The following is a 15,729-nucleotide window of genomic DNA, read 5'->3' on the forward strand; positions in this document are numbered from 1 at the left end:
AAAGGGGATATTCTAAGGACACCTTGCCCTACACACTTAAAAGGGGATATGTCTAAGGACACCTTGCCCTACACACTTAAAAGGGGATATGTCTAAGGACACCTTGCCCTACCAACTTGGGGTCACATCATGAAACAACCCTTCCCTTACCCAAAAGGGATATATACATCAAAGGACACCCTGCCCTACCCACTTGGGGTCACATCATGTCAGCACTTGCCACTAATGGCAACCCCCTCTCCCCCCTTGTCTTGATATCAATTATTTGTGTGGGATCTAGATCAGAAAAAGGAAATAACACTTTTTTTTTTTTTTTTTTTTTTTTTTTTTTTTTTTTTTTTTTTTTTTTTTTTTNTCATTTTTAATAAGCATGTTTTCAAAATCGTTGAAGTTAACGATGATAAATAATGAGTCAAAGCATCCAATATTAATTAACCGAAAATGATAGGTGATATATGGGGACGATTCTGAGAGAGAGAAGAAAAGAAAAGGGGGAAGTGACAAATGGAAGGGATAGGAGTGAAACAATCCCCCACCAATGTAATGTAAAAAGGGAAGCCCGAATGATGAGAAAAAAATGGGATAAGGTTATAGTTTTAGTGGTGGGGGATTTTCCACTGTTGTTCCCCTTGTCCATGCTTCTTCTCAAGTTGCCCACCATTCCCTCCCCCTCAACCCCCATCCACCCTCTTCATTTAACCCTTTCCAGATTCCTTCCCTCCCCCTCAACCCCCATCCACCCTCTTCATTTAACCCTTTCCAGATTCCTTCCCTCCCCCTCAACCCCCATCCACCCTCTTCATTTAACCCTTTCCAGATTCCTTCCCTCCCCCTCAACCCCCATCCACCCTCTTCATTTAACCCTTTCCAGATTCCTTCCCTCCCCCTCAACCCCCATCCACCCTCTTCATTTAACCCTTTCCAGATTCCTTCCAAACAAAACAATTATTTCATATTCCAACATTTCATACCAAACCTTTCAAACTCAAATTCACCGCTTACACATCCTACACATCACCTAAGTCTAACATGTTATGTTCTCACTCACACATCGATGTTAAGAGGCCATCCAACAATCTAAATATGTTTAACTTTTTAAGCCCTTCTTAATGATCCTATCTTTAGAACCACTATCATTCAAAAGTATTTTCAGTCCATCCATGTACTCTTTCTTTATTTAGACATTTTTGGGTTTCAAAAGCTTCATATCACCCTAGTAAAGGTTAAAATCACAAAATCAATTCCCCGGACTCAAAATGTGCGAATATCTTCTATGCAAATCAATCAAACAACACGAAATATTGAATCGATACGTCTACAAAAGTAAAAGTTAAAGCTAAAGATATAATATCACGTCGTAATCGAAATGCACGAATATCGTTCACACAATGAAACAGAATGAAATACGGAACCGATAGGTGTAGAAAAGCAAGGGTTATAATGAACGGAGAAAAAGTGAAAGAGACTAAAACGCGAAAAGAAATACATAAAGATAAAAGAATTTTGCATTGAAGTCGAATTGAAATGGGTTGAAAGTTTAGAAATGAAGGAGGAAATAGGTAGAAAAGGCATCAGAATATGATGATTTAAGAAGTGGGTGTTGAACACTTTATTGAATGAAATGTAAAGGGTGTTAGGGCTGCAAATGGAGGACCCCAAAGGCATGGCCTTTGCTATAAATTCAGACATTGTTGATCAAGAACCATCCATACAAATTCAACCCTCTTCTTCCCTCTCTCTGTCTCCCTCTGTCTCTAGGGGCTTTGTTTTGATATCATATTTGTGTTGGTGTGTGCGTGTGTGTGTGTGATTGGTAAGGGGAGAAGGTAAAAATGTTGACAGAAGATAGAGAGCACAGATGATGAAGTGCATATCCTTTGCATCTCACTCCTTTGTGCTCTCTACACTTCTGTCATCACCTTCTCATCCCCTTTCCTTATAGTTTTCTCATCCCCTTTCCTTATAGTTTTCTTTTGGGTATTCAAAAACCATGATCAACAACATAATCCTTGTCTTTTCTTTTCCTAACCATTTATTCGATGTTGCATGAAACATGATCTTAATCGAGTATAGGAAGAGAAGGATCGGATGTAATTGCTTCGTTTCTGATTGTGATACCCCTATCGATACCTTATATTCAGTTTGTTACTACTTACTAATGGCTGATGTTTTTCTCTCCGTGTGAAGCTCCACTAATTCAATCACTTAGCTTGTGATGGCATGTCAGTTGTTTTATTGTAAAATCTCATATTGGTTGGAGAGGAGAACGAAACGTTTATGATAAGAGTGTTGAAAACTTTCTCTGGCAGACCTTTAAAAGGAAACTTAGAAAAGGACAATATGACTCCTATCAGTGAGCTTAGACTATAACATGCATATTGTCGAGGCACACACCCGTCTCTGCCACCAACCAAATTTTACTTTTAATGGCTCTCATTTTAAAAAAAAAAAATAATTTTAATTTTATGCAATGCTAAAAACCTATGGATTGAAACTAATTTCTATACATTAATTTTTGTATATTACTTTATTTATTCATTTAAATATTGTAATTCAGTAATTTTATACAATAAAGAATGAAAAGAAAGGTTACCGGTCGGATGTTGAGGGGGAAATGCGGCGAGAGATCCGCCGGAGATTATTCCTTATCCCGTGGAACAGGTCATTGTATTTTCCTATCATACTTGGCGAAGGTGGCGGCAGCGATGCAATGGGGTTTGTCGTCATCGGCGGAGGAGGACGGCGAGGGGGTGAATGAAAGAGAGGTTGGAAATGAAGTTGTTGTTGAACCCGGCATGGGCATCGTTCCTTGCAATCTGAAAACACAGTTCAGATTTTGAAGCGCAGTGGGTGTTAGATAAACCCTAACCCCCAAGAATCGCCATGTTTTTATAGCTAAAGTTTGTTAAGGGGTTGGCGTGGCGTTGGTTGCTTATTTGTCACAACTTTAACTAACTTGGATGCGTCTCATATCTTAGCTGCATATTTGATGTATATAAATTATCACCCAACTTCCCTTTATCTCACCTAACTAAAACAAAATTGTTCGTAAAAAAAAAAAAAATTCAGAAGGAAGAATGAAATAGAAAGTAAATACATCACCAATAAATTAGAGTAATACGAGAATTTAAACCTGATTTTTTATTATTAATTTTTAAAAATTAAGATTATAAATATTAGCATTAAAATTTTTATTATTGATTTTTTCCATAATTTAAAAACATTTTAAAATTAGATTTGGTATGTTCCAACCGAGTTAAAGTCGAGGTGACGTAGTTGGGATAAGAAATGTGTGAAGAAAGATTTGAGTAATCCAAATCATACCGACGGCGACCACATTTCTCTCAAATTTTCATCTTCTCCTTCTTATTATGAAATCCGACTCCAATTCGCCATGGAAGTGGAACACAGCAATCACGAACAACTTCCACACCAAGGCTGACCACCACCATTTCTCTCTCCCCAACATTTTCGACGCCAATCGCCGGAACGCAAAGCAACCGCCACCCCTAGTCTTGGACGCCGGCGGAGGAGCTGGAGTTGGCTGCGGCGTCGGGCTCGGCTTTGGTCTTGTCGGCGGGATTGGCCATGGCGGCGCCTCTCCCTGGAATCACCTTCACCTCGTTTTCGGCCTCGGTCTCGGCTGTGGCGTTGGCCTAGGGCTTGGAATTGGCAAAGGGATTGGCTATGGCATCTCCTTCGACTCTCTCGATTCTTATTTCTCTGATCACAAACCGAACCCTAGACAGAAGCCTCCTCTGATTCAGATTTGAAATTTCTTTCTCACCCATTTCATTACCTTGTTTTTACACATTGTTCCCAGTTTTTCCTCGAGAAATTGGAAGGCTATTTAGAATGTTTGAAGATTTTTTTGGATAGATATTCTTGTTCTTGTAGATTCAATTTGGTTGTGTAGATCTGATTCTTGAAAAGAAACAAAGATTTGTTTGTAGAATCCCAAAATGAGATGTTTACACGGTAACAACGATCCATGTCATAAAATGAAACCAAAGAAAAACCTGCTGTACAAGAACCCCATCATATAATTAAAGCCTATAAACCACACACATACACATACAAGCAATGCTGTGCCATGGACTGTGTAGCAAAGCAATTTAAAGCCTCCAAGGCAACCACTTATTTCCCCTCAGTTGTAGTTTCCTGCATTGTGGAACGAGCATTGGCATCAATGGACAGTCCTAGAAATCTATCGTTGTTTCGGTCGTTCACCTCCTGCCTTTCGACGTCCTGTTCATTCTGCACAACATTCATGCCATTCGTCGGTGGGGGAGGATTGGCAAGCGTCTCCAACATTCTAAAGTATGCATATGGTCCCCAACCTACAAGCCAGAATCAAAGGAAAACACCCAATGGATTTGTTATGAAAAATGAGCGAGCGAGCTGAGCGAGAAGCAACGACAACACGCCTAGTTGGTTGTTCGGTAGATAAAGAATGAGTGATGGTTTTGGGGTCAAAACTATACCTTGAGAATGGTATGGAGGAGGAAAAAACTGCAAGTAGCAGAAGGTAGATACTACAAGCCCTGCAAAAGTAAGAGCTCTGTATGATCATTTATTGTTATGTACAAGTTGCAAAAACGATGAGGACGATGAAGGAAAATGCACATACCGAGCAGACCTCCAGCAAACACATCCTGCCAATGGTGCCAGTAATCGTCCACTCGAGAAACGCCAACAAGAGATGCAAAAAGCAGGGGAAGAAAAACAATGCAGAGTTTTGCAATGTGACCTCGTTGGTCGAATACTTGTATCTTTCCCGATAAGTACAACGACAGGAAACCAAGACCAGCAAAAGACCCTGCATCAGGTCAAAAGTTCAACAAGAGAGTAAAGGGTAAATACCATATCCCATCAAAATCACATTACTATTGTATCTTGCTAGAGATGTGTGAGATCTCACATCGGTCGGGAAAAACGAAGCATTCTTTATAAGGGCTTAGGAACCTCTCCCTAGCAGAGGCGTTTTAAAAACCTTGAAGGGAAGCCGGAAAGGAAAAACCCAAAGAGGACAATATCTGCTACCAGTGGGCTTGGGTCGTTATAAATGGTATCAGAGCTAGACACTAAGCGATATGTCATCGAAAAGGCTAAGTCCTGAAGGGGCTGGACACGAGACAATGTGCAGAGAGTGGATTGGGGGGGTCCCACATCAATTGGAGAAAGGAACAAGTGCCAACGAGAACGTTGGGCCCCGAAGGAGGGTGGGTTGTGAGATCCCACATCGGTAGGGGAGGAGAATGAAACATTCTTTACAAGGATGTGGAAACCACTTTCTAGCAGACGCGTTCCAAAAACCTTGAGGTAAAGTCCAAAAGGGAAAACCGAAGGATGCCTACTTTTTTAAGTTGGAAAGAAGGGAAAGAGTAACATTTTGTCACTTACATGAAGTATGACCACTTGGAAAGCTCTTATGCCCTTCCTTGATAACATTCACATCACCATGGCATATAACATTGCCTAATTGATCATACACCTGAGAAATAAGAATTCAATCAGTACATCAAGCCAAGCAAGTACGTATCAAAACAGACGCCAAACGCCAAACCCCGCTTCTAAGCAACACACATCTTTCCCATCAGGAAAGCAACGCCAAAAGAAGTTTGGTCGAGGTCGTCCCACTGCATTTTTTATCGCATCAGTAATGACCGCTGTTATTAAAACAGAGTAAAAGAGACCTGCAGGGTATTCCAGTATACATCAGCTAGCTGCAGAAGAGTACCACCAATGGAAAATGGATATCTCATGCTAAAGTATCTCACCAAGTATGGCATGATGAAGATCGTAGATATCTCTTCTACGCCAATACACGAACAGAAAAACTGCTATTGGCAACATCATTGCATACAACTAATCATCCACGCACCACAAACAAAAACAAATAAATGCATTCACATCAGTTTCCCTTCCATCCTATATCTAAAAGTTTCATAGACAAGACAGACACGAGCAAACCTACAGGCACGGCCCAGACAGGAACAGTATTATCTTTGAAGGGATATTTGAGATCACTCATCATGTCCTTCCCGACATAGCGATAAAACGGATGGGTTAAATATAGGATAACTTCAATCATCACAAGAAGTAAAAATATAAGCCAATCATGCATGTGTATCCTCGCAATGGCGACTCCATGGGACCTTAAAGTGTGCGAACAAAGCTGCCCTTCCCTCATTCCGCTGTTCTGCACGAGCATAAAAACCGAACCAAGAAAAGGAAAAACATCAGGCTCCATCTTCACCTCCATTGCATTGTAATACATGTTTACAGCGAAAATGAATCATGAGAAAATACCAAGATTCCCTTTTTTCAGCAGTACTAATTGTACCAAGAACAAATACATTGGAAAATAATAGAGATTACTCCTAGGCTCTCAACAATGGTTAAGACAATAAAAAAGAGGTCGTATTGTACACTCCATCCTATGGTAATTCAAAGAAATCCACATGCACACTCATGTCCTGTGAGGTCCCATATCGGTTAGAGAGGGTGTAAAAACCTTTTCCTAGTGGACGCGTTTTAAAACCTTGAGGAGAAGCCCAGGAGAGAAAGCTCAAAGAGGACAATTTCTGCTAGTGGTGGGCTTGGACGGTTACAAATAGTATCAAAGCCAAACACCGAATGGTGTGCCAGCAAGGACGCTGGCCCCCAAGGGGGTGGATTGTGAAGTCCTACATCGGTTGGAGAGGAGAATGAAACATTCCTTATAAAGGTGTGGAAAGCTCTCCCGTAGCATAATTGGGTGTGTGCCCTCCCCCTCGGATATCTTATCACAATCTGAATGAATCTCAACTGATATCAATGGGGGGTTTTATCTAGGAATTCCTTTCGATTCTGTTGATTATAGTGATCTATCAGTGGGAAATTAATGGGTGGATAGCAATCGCTAGTTTTGGTGAAAATCTGTGGGCTTGTTTGTGAAACAACCAAAATAACCCCAACAAGACCTTCAGGAGAAGAGTATTGTTAAGAACTCCAACTGAAAGCTATATTGCAAGAGTCCCTAAGAAGAGATCTTAAAAAGACCCTACTACCGTTGGGTTGACGTTTAATCACAAGGCCTCTTCCGAGAGAATTATAGTTGTTTGTTCGTGTAGTCACCCAGAACAAAGAAAGGCTAAACCACAAAGGCTTCCATTCTAAATATAAGCCACAGCAGCCCCTAGCACTCTTACACACATTTATTCCAATAGTCAGTGGCTCTGCTTCTGAACAATTCAAGAAAATAGGAAGACATCATTTCCCAATCTAATCAATCTGAGAACTCACGAATTGAAAAGCGTCGCAGTTTTCATAGATCCATAACCCGTCTCTACAAACAGAAACAAGACACATATTCCAAATTAACGGTAACCGACAGGGCAATCATTCATTTCGCAACTGGGAAACCTGATTACAAGAAACCCACTAACCTGAAATGCGCCGCCGAAAATCTTAAAACAAGAAAGAGATCCAACAACATTCCTCGAAGGCATTATATGAACGAAAATGAAAAGCAGGGGAAAAACCGAAACTAAAGGGCTCGTTACAGGATCTCGCAAAGCAAAGCAAAAATCTCAACATTCTGTACCATGAGAAGAAGCCTCCCTCCTTATCAGAATCGAAGGCTTCAAAATCCGCAAGGAAAGAGGAAGGAAGAAGACAGGCGCTGGTCCCTCGAAAGACGACAATCGGGTAGAATTGAATATGCGTGAAGATTCAAAAAGAAAAAAGAGAAACCCAGAAAGGGTCGGATGGAAATCTAGTAGAAAAAAGGTTGGGGGTATCAAAAGTTTGATGAAATTTGTGAAGCTTTAGATGGAAGGGTTGGATTCGGTGAGAGAGGAGATATTTTGTTGGCCTTCTTCAGGCCCCTCCCTCCTCTCACAAACTAATACCAATTACCCAAAAAGCTTCTTCCAATTGATGATGGGACGTCCACCATTCCCACAATTATTATAGAGACTCACCCGACGTGCCCAACGTTTATGGACTTCCTCTTTTTTTCTCTTTTTCTCTTTTTGGTATTACTGTTGAAAATTATATTTTCTTTTAACTTCATTTTTTAAATTCAAATACCTATTAAATGGGAATTAAATTAAAACCTTAAAACTTTTAATTATATATTTAATAGCTCTATGAATGTTTTTAAACATGTCAAATATGTCCAAATATAAATTTAAAAATCTTAGAATTAATACAAAATTAAATTGTAAAATGAGAATATAAAAATAAGTAATAGGGTATTTTGTTTAAAGAAAAACAAAAGTTGAAACAGAAGAAACCGACAAAACCAAACACAATAATGGAGACATTCAACTCAGACAACTAACCACCCTTCCAATATCTGCTATTAAATTGTCCAAGGGATGGCTTACCAAAGGCGCCTCCTTTTTGTCTCCAAACTTTCCATTTTGACCAATAAATTTTTAAAGTGATTTTCCCGTCGTACCAATAGAGATGTATTCGTAAACCCATGATCATCCCCTCACCAAGGTAGGACTCCCTCCCAACCATTCTGACATCTTTGAGATAGCTACGAACATATATAGATTGACGAAAGAAAGAAACAGAGATAGGCATAGCAGAAAAGGAGAAGAATAACAACAACAAACATTCAGTCTTTACACCTATAAAACAAGCTCATCAGGAAGGCAACCAACCATAGAACAAAAGAAAAGAAAGAACAATTCTCACAAAGCTAAGCTGGGTGATCAAATTTTTTACTCACTCTGCTAGCTGACTTCCCAAGTTATTGCTTGATTTTTATCAGCTGCAGCTGAGCCATCGCATCTGACAGAAGGTTGGTAGAGCCTTTAGTCTTAGTTTGCGACTGAGAAGGAGGAACCAGGTGTGGCGGGCCAGGCTGAGATTTGTATATCAGGGTCCTTGCAGGATCATCCTCATTGCATTCATGTGAACCCTCCTCAACAGATGCATCAGCTGCACCATAATTACCAATGATTACTGCCTGATCTTGAGCTTCATCAGCAGCTCTAAGAGCAATCGGATTTGCTCCAAAATTCGGTGCCGAAGTCCCGGTTGCAGTATCGTGGAAGCCCCAGTGCATAGGTAGATTGGAAGGGGGTGGAACCTGTGTCTGCCCAACAGGCAAGAAGTACACAGGATACATATGGTGGTTCGGCATGGGCTGGTAATGCACAAACTGAGGCTGCTGGACTGGATAGTAAGAAGGCATTGGATACATGGCAGGAAGGCAGCTCTCCATAGGCGTGCCTGCTTGAACAAACTGCCATGACTGCTGCTGAAAAGGGTTCAGTTGGGAAGCTAGTGCATGCCCTGAAAAGGCATTCTCAACTGAACAACAGGAGTTGGTAGGGGCAATCTCGCTGCAAAGATTACAAATTCTTATGCCTATTAGAAGACTGCAGTATCAGAGCTTAAGAAACACAAGGATAATGTGATCTTGAAACTGATCTGTGTGATTTTTTTGTGGAAATTAAGGTTTAGATTCCTAATCTAACCCTTTTTTTTTTTTTTTTTTTTTTTTTTTTTTGGAAATCTACGATAATCCAGGGCAAGGGTATGAACAAACTACCCAAAACAGAAAAATTAGAGCTGGAAAACATATCCTTCCTTTCTTTCTTTCCCATCTTGAGGAAGCAATGAAAATTAAAACAAGCTAAAACGAAAGTTTTAAGAAGGTACCTCACGAGGGTTGCGGCGGAATCGGAAGTTGTGTGCAGCTTAGCAGCATTATCGGGCGAGCTGAGTCCAAAATCCTCACCCTGGAGTTTAATGGGAGGAGACACATTTGCCGAAGAGGTCGAAGAAGAGGATGATCCAAAAGAAGAATTGGTCTCCAAGATCATGGATTCCGGCAATGAAACACCCCCATTACCCAAATCTGTAATACCCTTAGCTTCATTCTCTCCAATCACCCCCTCCGCATCAAAACCCACCAAGCAATCCTGCCCCTTTTGCAAAATCTTCGCACCCTTAAGCGCATCGACGAACCAGGCCTCAGTCTTGGGATGATGAATAACATTACGGGCCTTCTCGGGCTCGGGGAAAAAGATGAAGAGCCTAATGCGAGAGGAGGTGGAGGAGGTGAGGCGGAGGTGCTCGCAGAGCATGAAGTGAAGGTCGTCATCGGAGGAGAGGGAGATGAGAGAGTCAAGGGCAGAGTGAGGGAGCTGATACTTAAGGGAAAAGGGAGGTTTAATTGGGAGGATTGTGAGAAGATGAGAAATGAAGGCGGAAAGAGTGTTGACGGCGGTTATGTCGACGGAGATTATGCGTGTTTCGCCGCCTAAATAGGAGAGAGCCTTTGCGCGCGGGCGCGGGGTTATGTGGCCGCCGTAGCTGCACATCAAACGAAGCTTGGAGGTGGCGGCGATGGTGGTAGATTGTGGCGGTGGTGGGTCCATTTGGGTTTCTGAGATCGGGGGGAATTGCGCGTTGGCCAGAGCAGAGGGAGTGTACGGGAAGATACTCAAACAGGGGACCCAAATGAAAGCAACCTTCGCTTTGGATTTTTGCTTTATTACCCTTTGCGTTGGGGGGGGATTGGATATGACCATATTATTACTATTTATTTATTATTAGGTGAAAGAATGAATAATGGGTACAAGAGTTTGGGAAGAAAGAGCAGGGAAAGTCGACGTGCAGCAACGGGAAGCGCCTTCTTCTTCATTGGACGACGCGTCAGTGTTGAATCAGCGCTACATGGATAGATAACACCAACGGAGAGGTTGGAAGGGATACTCTTCGCTGATATCATTCACAGCACAGAGACCAAATGGATGGCAATGGTTCCATAAACAATGAACTACACGGAAAGGTACAAACTCCCCACGCCCTTCCTCTTGGATCAACTGTTTGAGCATTTTGAAGTGTCAATTGCTGGCTTCAGGTTGCATCAGCAGTGTGCTTATGGCTTCTCCAACTCCACCAAAGGGATGGAGAAGACATGGGTCATCACGTTTTTCTCTGGATTTCCTTGAATAATTGAAAGGGTTTGTTCGTCCAGGTCAATTACAGCAGTACACAGTGTGTAAAGCGTAGGGCCTGAAAATGTTAAGAAAATGTTCAAATGTGGGTTTGAAAGGACTGGGAAATCTAAACCATCTCTATATTACTCACTTACCTCTCATATAGATAGGATACTCCTTGTTGTCCACATCTCCAAGAACTGACATGAAATCATTTTTTGATCCTTTTGGCAACTCATCAGCTCGTTTCTGCCTGCTTCTAGAGTTTGCGTCTTCTACCTGCGTTTCAGTTTTTTGATTTTGGCGAGTTACTATCGCGGTCAGTTTTTCGATTTTAAAACGCGTCTTTTAGGGAGATGATTCCACACCCTTATAAGGAGTATTTTGTTTCCAGAAGAGGTTTAAATGGTTTTTCCTGATACCCTTACCTGGTTAACCTGAAGATGGGTATACATATTTGCATGAAAAAATGGTGTAGCCCCAACCTCGTTGACTGAATATCTAAACCTTGATGCTGTTTCTACATTCACAATTCTCCTTGTCTGTACATCAATCAGATTATAACTGTGCCCAACAGATACTTCTGCTGAGCGAACTCTCTGTAAAGAGAATCAAACCCAAAGTGTCATCAGATAAGCTACAACATTTATAATACAAGACATCATTGCAGGGCATTACAGATATTGCGTTCTCAAGGCTTGTAGATTCAAGGAGGTCCCGGGAGATAAAGTTTCGTCCAATGCCCCCAGCTGCAACCTCTTCATTGGTTGGAGGCACTGAATTCAAGGTAAATGCCTAAAATATTTGAAAATATGCTATGCTTTAGCGTTCAATTCATTCATAATTCATTCATAAATGATGATGGTTTGAAGAGTTTACCAGTCCATGGTTATTAAAACCAAAAGCGCAGCTCGGAAGCTCTCCTGCGTAGGTATAAGCAACAAAGGACAGCCCATTTTGCAGTTTTCCTTTGACCAAATAGCTACGAAAGTGGAGAAACAAATGAACTTGTCCGGTGGGCTGGTTTATAATTGTGGGATAAAGTTCAGGTTTGTGAACAACTTACGTGTGGCCAACCAGAGCAACGTTGGCATCTTCATTATGTGCTGCAATGGCCATGTTTTCACTAACAACAAGAAGATCAGAGCAATCATCTGAACAATCAACTGCTAAAGCTACTTCCTTGGGAAGAAATGGAAGTATCTCCTTCCTGAAGTTGATTAGAATAATCTGCATATTGATTTTCAACGAAGATATCACAGACAGAACAGAAAACCAGGTCTCATTTATGTCCCTCTACAATTTTGTATTATTACCTCAAGAACAGGCACACTGCTTCCTTCTGCAATTCCGACAAGCTCATCCCAATATGTTGGAAACCTTGTCTTGTTATTGTTGCAGAGAGCTTGAATAAGAGGCTGGGACTGAGGGGCTTGAGCAAAAGGAAGGAGCTGGTCACGAAGAACAAGGTCTTTGTCCAATCTGCTCTTTATGGTATCAGAGAACCTCTTCCCAATCAAGAACCCCATCTGATATGCAGATTCGCATGGACCAACTTCGAACATCTCCACCTTCTTGCCCGCCATACCCCAACTTTTCTGCTCTTTCTTTTTATGGAGTTTTGGTGCAATTAAGGTATGACTTATCTTCTTCCCTACCTATGTTCTAGCCTTACGCTTTTCTAGAATTTGTTAAAAGTTACTATTCAGTCATGTGTGTTCATATCAGACAATAATAGCACTGCATATAGGACATTCTCACTCCAGTCCTGACAAGATCATTAAATGTAGTGCAAGTAGTAGTTTGGACGCTGTTTCCGCCTTAAATGCTGGGTCCAACAGGTTAATAGTCCAAACTCACCTCTATTAAATGTTATCCACTTCAGCTCGTTACATATTGTCGTCAGCCTTACAGTTTTAAAACGCGTCTGCTAGGGAGAGGTTTCCAAACTTTTATGAAGAATGTTTCGCTCCCCTCTCTAACCAATGTGATATATCACAATCCACCCCCTTGGGGTCAGCATCTTTGTTGGCACACCGCCCGATATCTGGCTCTAATATCATTTGTAACAGTCTAAACTTACTGCTAGCAGATATTGTCCACTTTGGCCCGTTATGTATCATCGTCAACCTTACGGTTTTAAAACATGTCTGCTAGAGAGAGGTTTCCACACTCTTATAAAGAATGCTTTGTTCCCCTCTTCAACCCACATGGGATCTCATAAACACACCGAAAGATACTTTAGGAAATCCGGCCACCCAAAGATACTTTAGGGAATCCGGCCACAAGCGGGTGGGCATCCAATCATCGACTTTTGATATTATAATTAGTGCTTTATCCGCCTAGAGATCGATTTAGCGATACTAGAATATTTAGAGGCCCTCTCTGTGGCTCTAAAGAGGTTAAACTCTGTGGTGGAAAAATTGCCACCACCTTCATATTCTTGAATTTTAGACAATTATGGTTAACTTTTGATATGTTTTGTTTAGGAAAAAGAATCCATTTTTAATCTTAAACTTGTCAAATTATATCAGCGAAGTTTTGCATTGATGATCAAAGCAAGCAAGTAGTGATGTTCATAATTTTTAAGAGTAGAAAACACTCCAATTTTATTCAAATTTAACATGCCCTTTATGAAGGTAACTTAGGCATTAGATAGTCAATCTTATGCCTCAACTAATAAGTAATGACCCTTGTAGTGGTGATGCCAAGTTATGGCTTTAAGACTAAGATACTCTTAGTTAGACATGCTTATAAACCTAAAAGTAGAAAAGTGATATCAAAATGTGGATTGTGGATTAGTAGTTGATATCAATATGTTGGGGGGCAGCTCAGACTTGACTTTGTTCCTTCAACTCTTGCAATGAGAAGACATGGGTTATCTCTTTGTTCTTCGGATTTCCTCGAAAAATTGATAGAGTTTGCTCGTCCAGGTCGATTAGAACGCTACACATTGTGTAAAGCTTAGGACCTGAAGACATTATAAGAAAATTTTCAGTGTCAGTTTGAATTTGAAAGGAGTTTAGGCAGCCAATCTAAATGATCTTCATAATTTACCCTTCATATAGATAGGAAAACTCTTGTTCTCTGCATCTCCAAGAACACACAGAAAATCGTCTTTTGATTCTTTCGGCATGACATCGGCTCGTCTTTTCCTGCTTGTCGAGTTTTCGTCTATTATCTGTGTTCCAAAGCAATTTATTTTCACTTCAAAACCATATCTTATATGATCGCTTGGAGATTTTCCTGGTATTGTTACCTGCTTGATATTCTGAAGATGGGAATACATATTTGCATGGAAAAATGGTGTAGCTCCAACCTCATGGACTGAAACTCTGAACTTTGATGCTATTTCTACACTTGCTATTCTTCTTGTCTGAACATCAATCACATTATAATTGTGGCCCAGGGATATTTCTGCTGACCGAATTCTCTGGATAAAACACAATCCAACCCCAAGTGTTATGTTTTGAACATGCTAAGGTTATTAAGCTGGAACATTATCTATAATGTCTCAATGATGGGTCTTACAGCTATTGCATCTTCAAAGCTGGTAGATTCAAGGAGGTCCCGAGAGAGAAAGTTTCGTCCGATTGCCCTAGGATCAATCTCGTCGTTCACTGGACGTACTGCGTTCATGGTAAATGCCTAAAAGATTGGAAAAGATTATGTCAGGAGATATTGTCCTATTTGGACTTCCCTTTAAGATTTTTTGGACGCGTCTGTTAGGGAGAGGTTTCCACACTTTTATAAAGAATGTTTCAATCTCCTCTCCAACTAACATAGGATCTCACAACAACTTATGATCAACAACTTATAGAATAGATCATGTTCACGTAAGCTTGAATTCTTGTCACGCAACTTGCAAGGGCAATTGTTTATTTCGTAAGATCTACGCATTCTCTTTAAATTCCTTCCGAGTCAACGAATGATGACGGGATTGATGAAGACCCCATATCGGAAAGATGAAAAGAGCTCAGAATTTTTGATAATTGGTTTTGAAATGGAACATCTAATAGTAGGAGGGTATGGAAAGTTTACCAGGCCATTGCTATTAAAGCTGAAAGCACGGCTTGGAAGCTCTCCTGCGTGTGAATAAGCAATGAAACGTATCCCATTTTGCAGTTTTGCTTTGATCAAATAGCTTCAAAAGTGAAGAAAAGAAGAAATGAAGTTGGTTAAACAGAAGCGAACAGTGCTTGGATGAATTGAAGTGTTGTTTTGTGTACTTCTTACGTGTAGCCAGAGAGACCAAAGAGGGCATCTTCATTATGAGCTGCAAGGGCCAAGGAATCACTAACAACAAGAACATCAGAACACTCATCTGTACAATCAACAATGGAAGCTTCATCCTGAATACATGACAGAATCTCCCTCCTGAAGTTGAGTACAATAATCTGCACATTGATAGCACACCCTTATAAGGAATGATAATGGGATGGAAGATGTTTGCATGATATAAGAGGTTACCTCAAGGAGAGGCGCTTGACTTCCATCTACAATGCCCATGAGTTCATCCCAATGTGATGGGTACTTGGCCTTGTTATTGTTGCAGATGGCTTCTATAAGAGGCTTCGTCTGTGGAGCTTGAGCAAAGGGAAGGAGGTGGTGACGAAGAACCATGTCTTGCTCCAACCTTCTCCTTATGGTATCAGAGAACCTGTTCCCAATCAAGAACCCCATCTGGTATGCACACTCGCATGGACCAACTTCAAACATTTCCAACTCTTTGATTTCCACACCATTCTCCTGCTCTTTCCCACCTTCCATACCTCTA

The 15,729-nt window shown here is 40.9% G+C and overlaps 3 protein-coding genes and 1 long non-coding RNA gene across 9 annotated transcripts; 1 reads left to right on the top strand and 3 right to left on the bottom strand.

The window, feature by feature from the left end:
• Window positions 1–3,950: 3,950 nt before the first annotated feature.
• LOC111808431 (putative lipid phosphate phosphatase 3, chloroplastic) lies at window positions 3,951–10,549 on the bottom strand. Of its 6 annotated transcripts, none has more exons than XM_023694397.1 (9): window positions 7,427–7,569; window positions 6,843–6,965; window positions 5,978–6,201; window positions 5,781–5,868; window positions 5,587–5,696; window positions 5,404–5,494; window positions 4,631–4,819; window positions 4,485–4,544; window positions 3,951–4,340 (listed from the first exon to the last, which is right to left on the bottom strand). In XM_023694397.1, exons 1-9 carry the CDS (start codon window positions 7,491–7,493, stop codon window positions 4,138–4,140), a joined length of 1,155 nt encoding a protein of 384 aa, XP_023550165.1. In that variant the 5' UTR covers window positions 7,494–7,569; the 3' UTR covers window positions 3,951–4,137. The 6 variants fall into 6 exon arrangements, with proteins under 6 accessions (XP_023550165.1, XP_023550161.1, XP_023550164.1 ...); XM_023694393.1 differs by lacking the exon at window positions 6,843–6,965 and adding an exon at window positions 7,288–7,330 and having other exon boundaries at window positions 5,978–6,202; window positions 7,431–7,562; XM_023694396.1 differs by lacking the exons at window positions 6,843–6,965; window positions 7,427–7,569 and adding an exon at window positions 8,729–8,829 and having other exon boundaries at window positions 5,978–6,202.
• LOC111808433 (acyl-coenzyme A:6-aminopenicillanic-acid-acyltransferase 40 kDa form-like) lies at window positions 10,541–12,555 on the bottom strand. The gene is made up of 7 exons (XM_023694398.1): window positions 12,269–12,555; window positions 12,019–12,182; window positions 11,832–11,934; window positions 11,631–11,747; window positions 11,381–11,551; window positions 11,108–11,231; window positions 10,541–11,028 (listed from the first exon to the last, which is right to left on the bottom strand). The coding sequence occupies exons 1-7, from the start codon at window positions 12,536–12,538 to the stop codon at window positions 10,892–10,894; spliced, it is 1,086 nt and encodes a 361-aa protein (XP_023550166.1). The 5' UTR covers window positions 12,539–12,555; the 3' UTR covers window positions 10,541–10,891.
• On the top strand, window positions 12,140–14,500 carry LOC111808435. Its single transcript, XR_002817075.1, has 3 exons — window positions 12,140–12,231; window positions 12,354–12,587; window positions 14,362–14,500. It is a non-coding gene; the product is annotated as an uncharacterized LOC111808435 (long non-coding RNA).
• On the bottom strand, window positions 13,535–15,654 carry LOC111808434. Its single transcript, XM_023694399.1, has 7 exons — window positions 15,423–15,654; window positions 15,189–15,349; window positions 14,994–15,096; window positions 14,484–14,600; window positions 14,212–14,385; window positions 14,010–14,133; window positions 13,535–13,923 (listed from the first exon to the last, which is right to left on the bottom strand). The coding sequence occupies exons 1-7, from the start codon at window positions 15,633–15,635 to the stop codon at window positions 13,784–13,786; spliced, it is 1,032 nt and encodes a 343-aa protein (XP_023550167.1). The 5' UTR covers window positions 15,636–15,654; the 3' UTR covers window positions 13,535–13,783.
• Between the last annotated feature and the right edge of the window lie 75 nt (window positions 15,655–15,729).

Source organism: Cucurbita pepo, chromosome LG13, assembly GCF_002806865.2.
Source record: "Cucurbita pepo subsp. pepo cultivar mu-cu-16 chromosome LG13, ASM280686v2, whole genome shotgun sequence".
Taxonomy (NCBI): Eukaryota; Viridiplantae; Streptophyta; class Magnoliopsida; order Cucurbitales; family Cucurbitaceae; genus Cucurbita; species Cucurbita pepo.

Bases quoted from the DNA above. Each gene is read 5' to 3' on its own strand.
- LOC111808431 (XM_023694392.1), bottom strand. From the start codon at position 10,541: ATGGTCATATCCAATCCCCCCCCAACGCAAAGGGTAATAAAGCAAAAA. The intron at 9,348-9,666 runs GTACCTTCTTAA...TAATCTTTGCAG, and splicing joins TCCGCCGCAACCCTCGTGAG to CGAGATTGCCCCTACCAACT.
- LOC111808433 (XM_023694398.1), bottom strand. From the start codon at position 12,538: ATGGCGGGCAAGAAGGTGGAGATGTTCGAAGTTGGTCCATGCGAATCT. The intron at 11,552-11,630 runs GTAATGCCCTGC...TTCTCTTTACAG, and splicing joins GCCTTGAGAACGCAATATCT to AGAGTTCGCTCAGCAGAAGT. The intron at 11,232-11,380 runs GTAAGGGTATCA...ACTGAAACGCAG, and splicing joins CCCATCTTCAGGTTAACCAG to GTAGAAGACGCAAACTCTAG.
- LOC111808434 (XM_023694399.1), bottom strand. From the start codon at position 15,635: ATGGGGTTCTTGATTGGGAACAGGTTCTCTGATACCATAAGGAGAAGG. The intron at 15,097-15,188 runs GTAAGAAGTACA...TCACTTTTGAAG, and splicing joins TTTGGTCTCTCTGGCTACAC to CTATTTGATCAAAGCAAAAC. The intron at 14,386-14,483 runs GTAAGACCCATC...TGTTTTATCCAG, and splicing joins GCTTTGAAGATGCAATAGCT to AGAATTCGGTCAGCAGAAAT.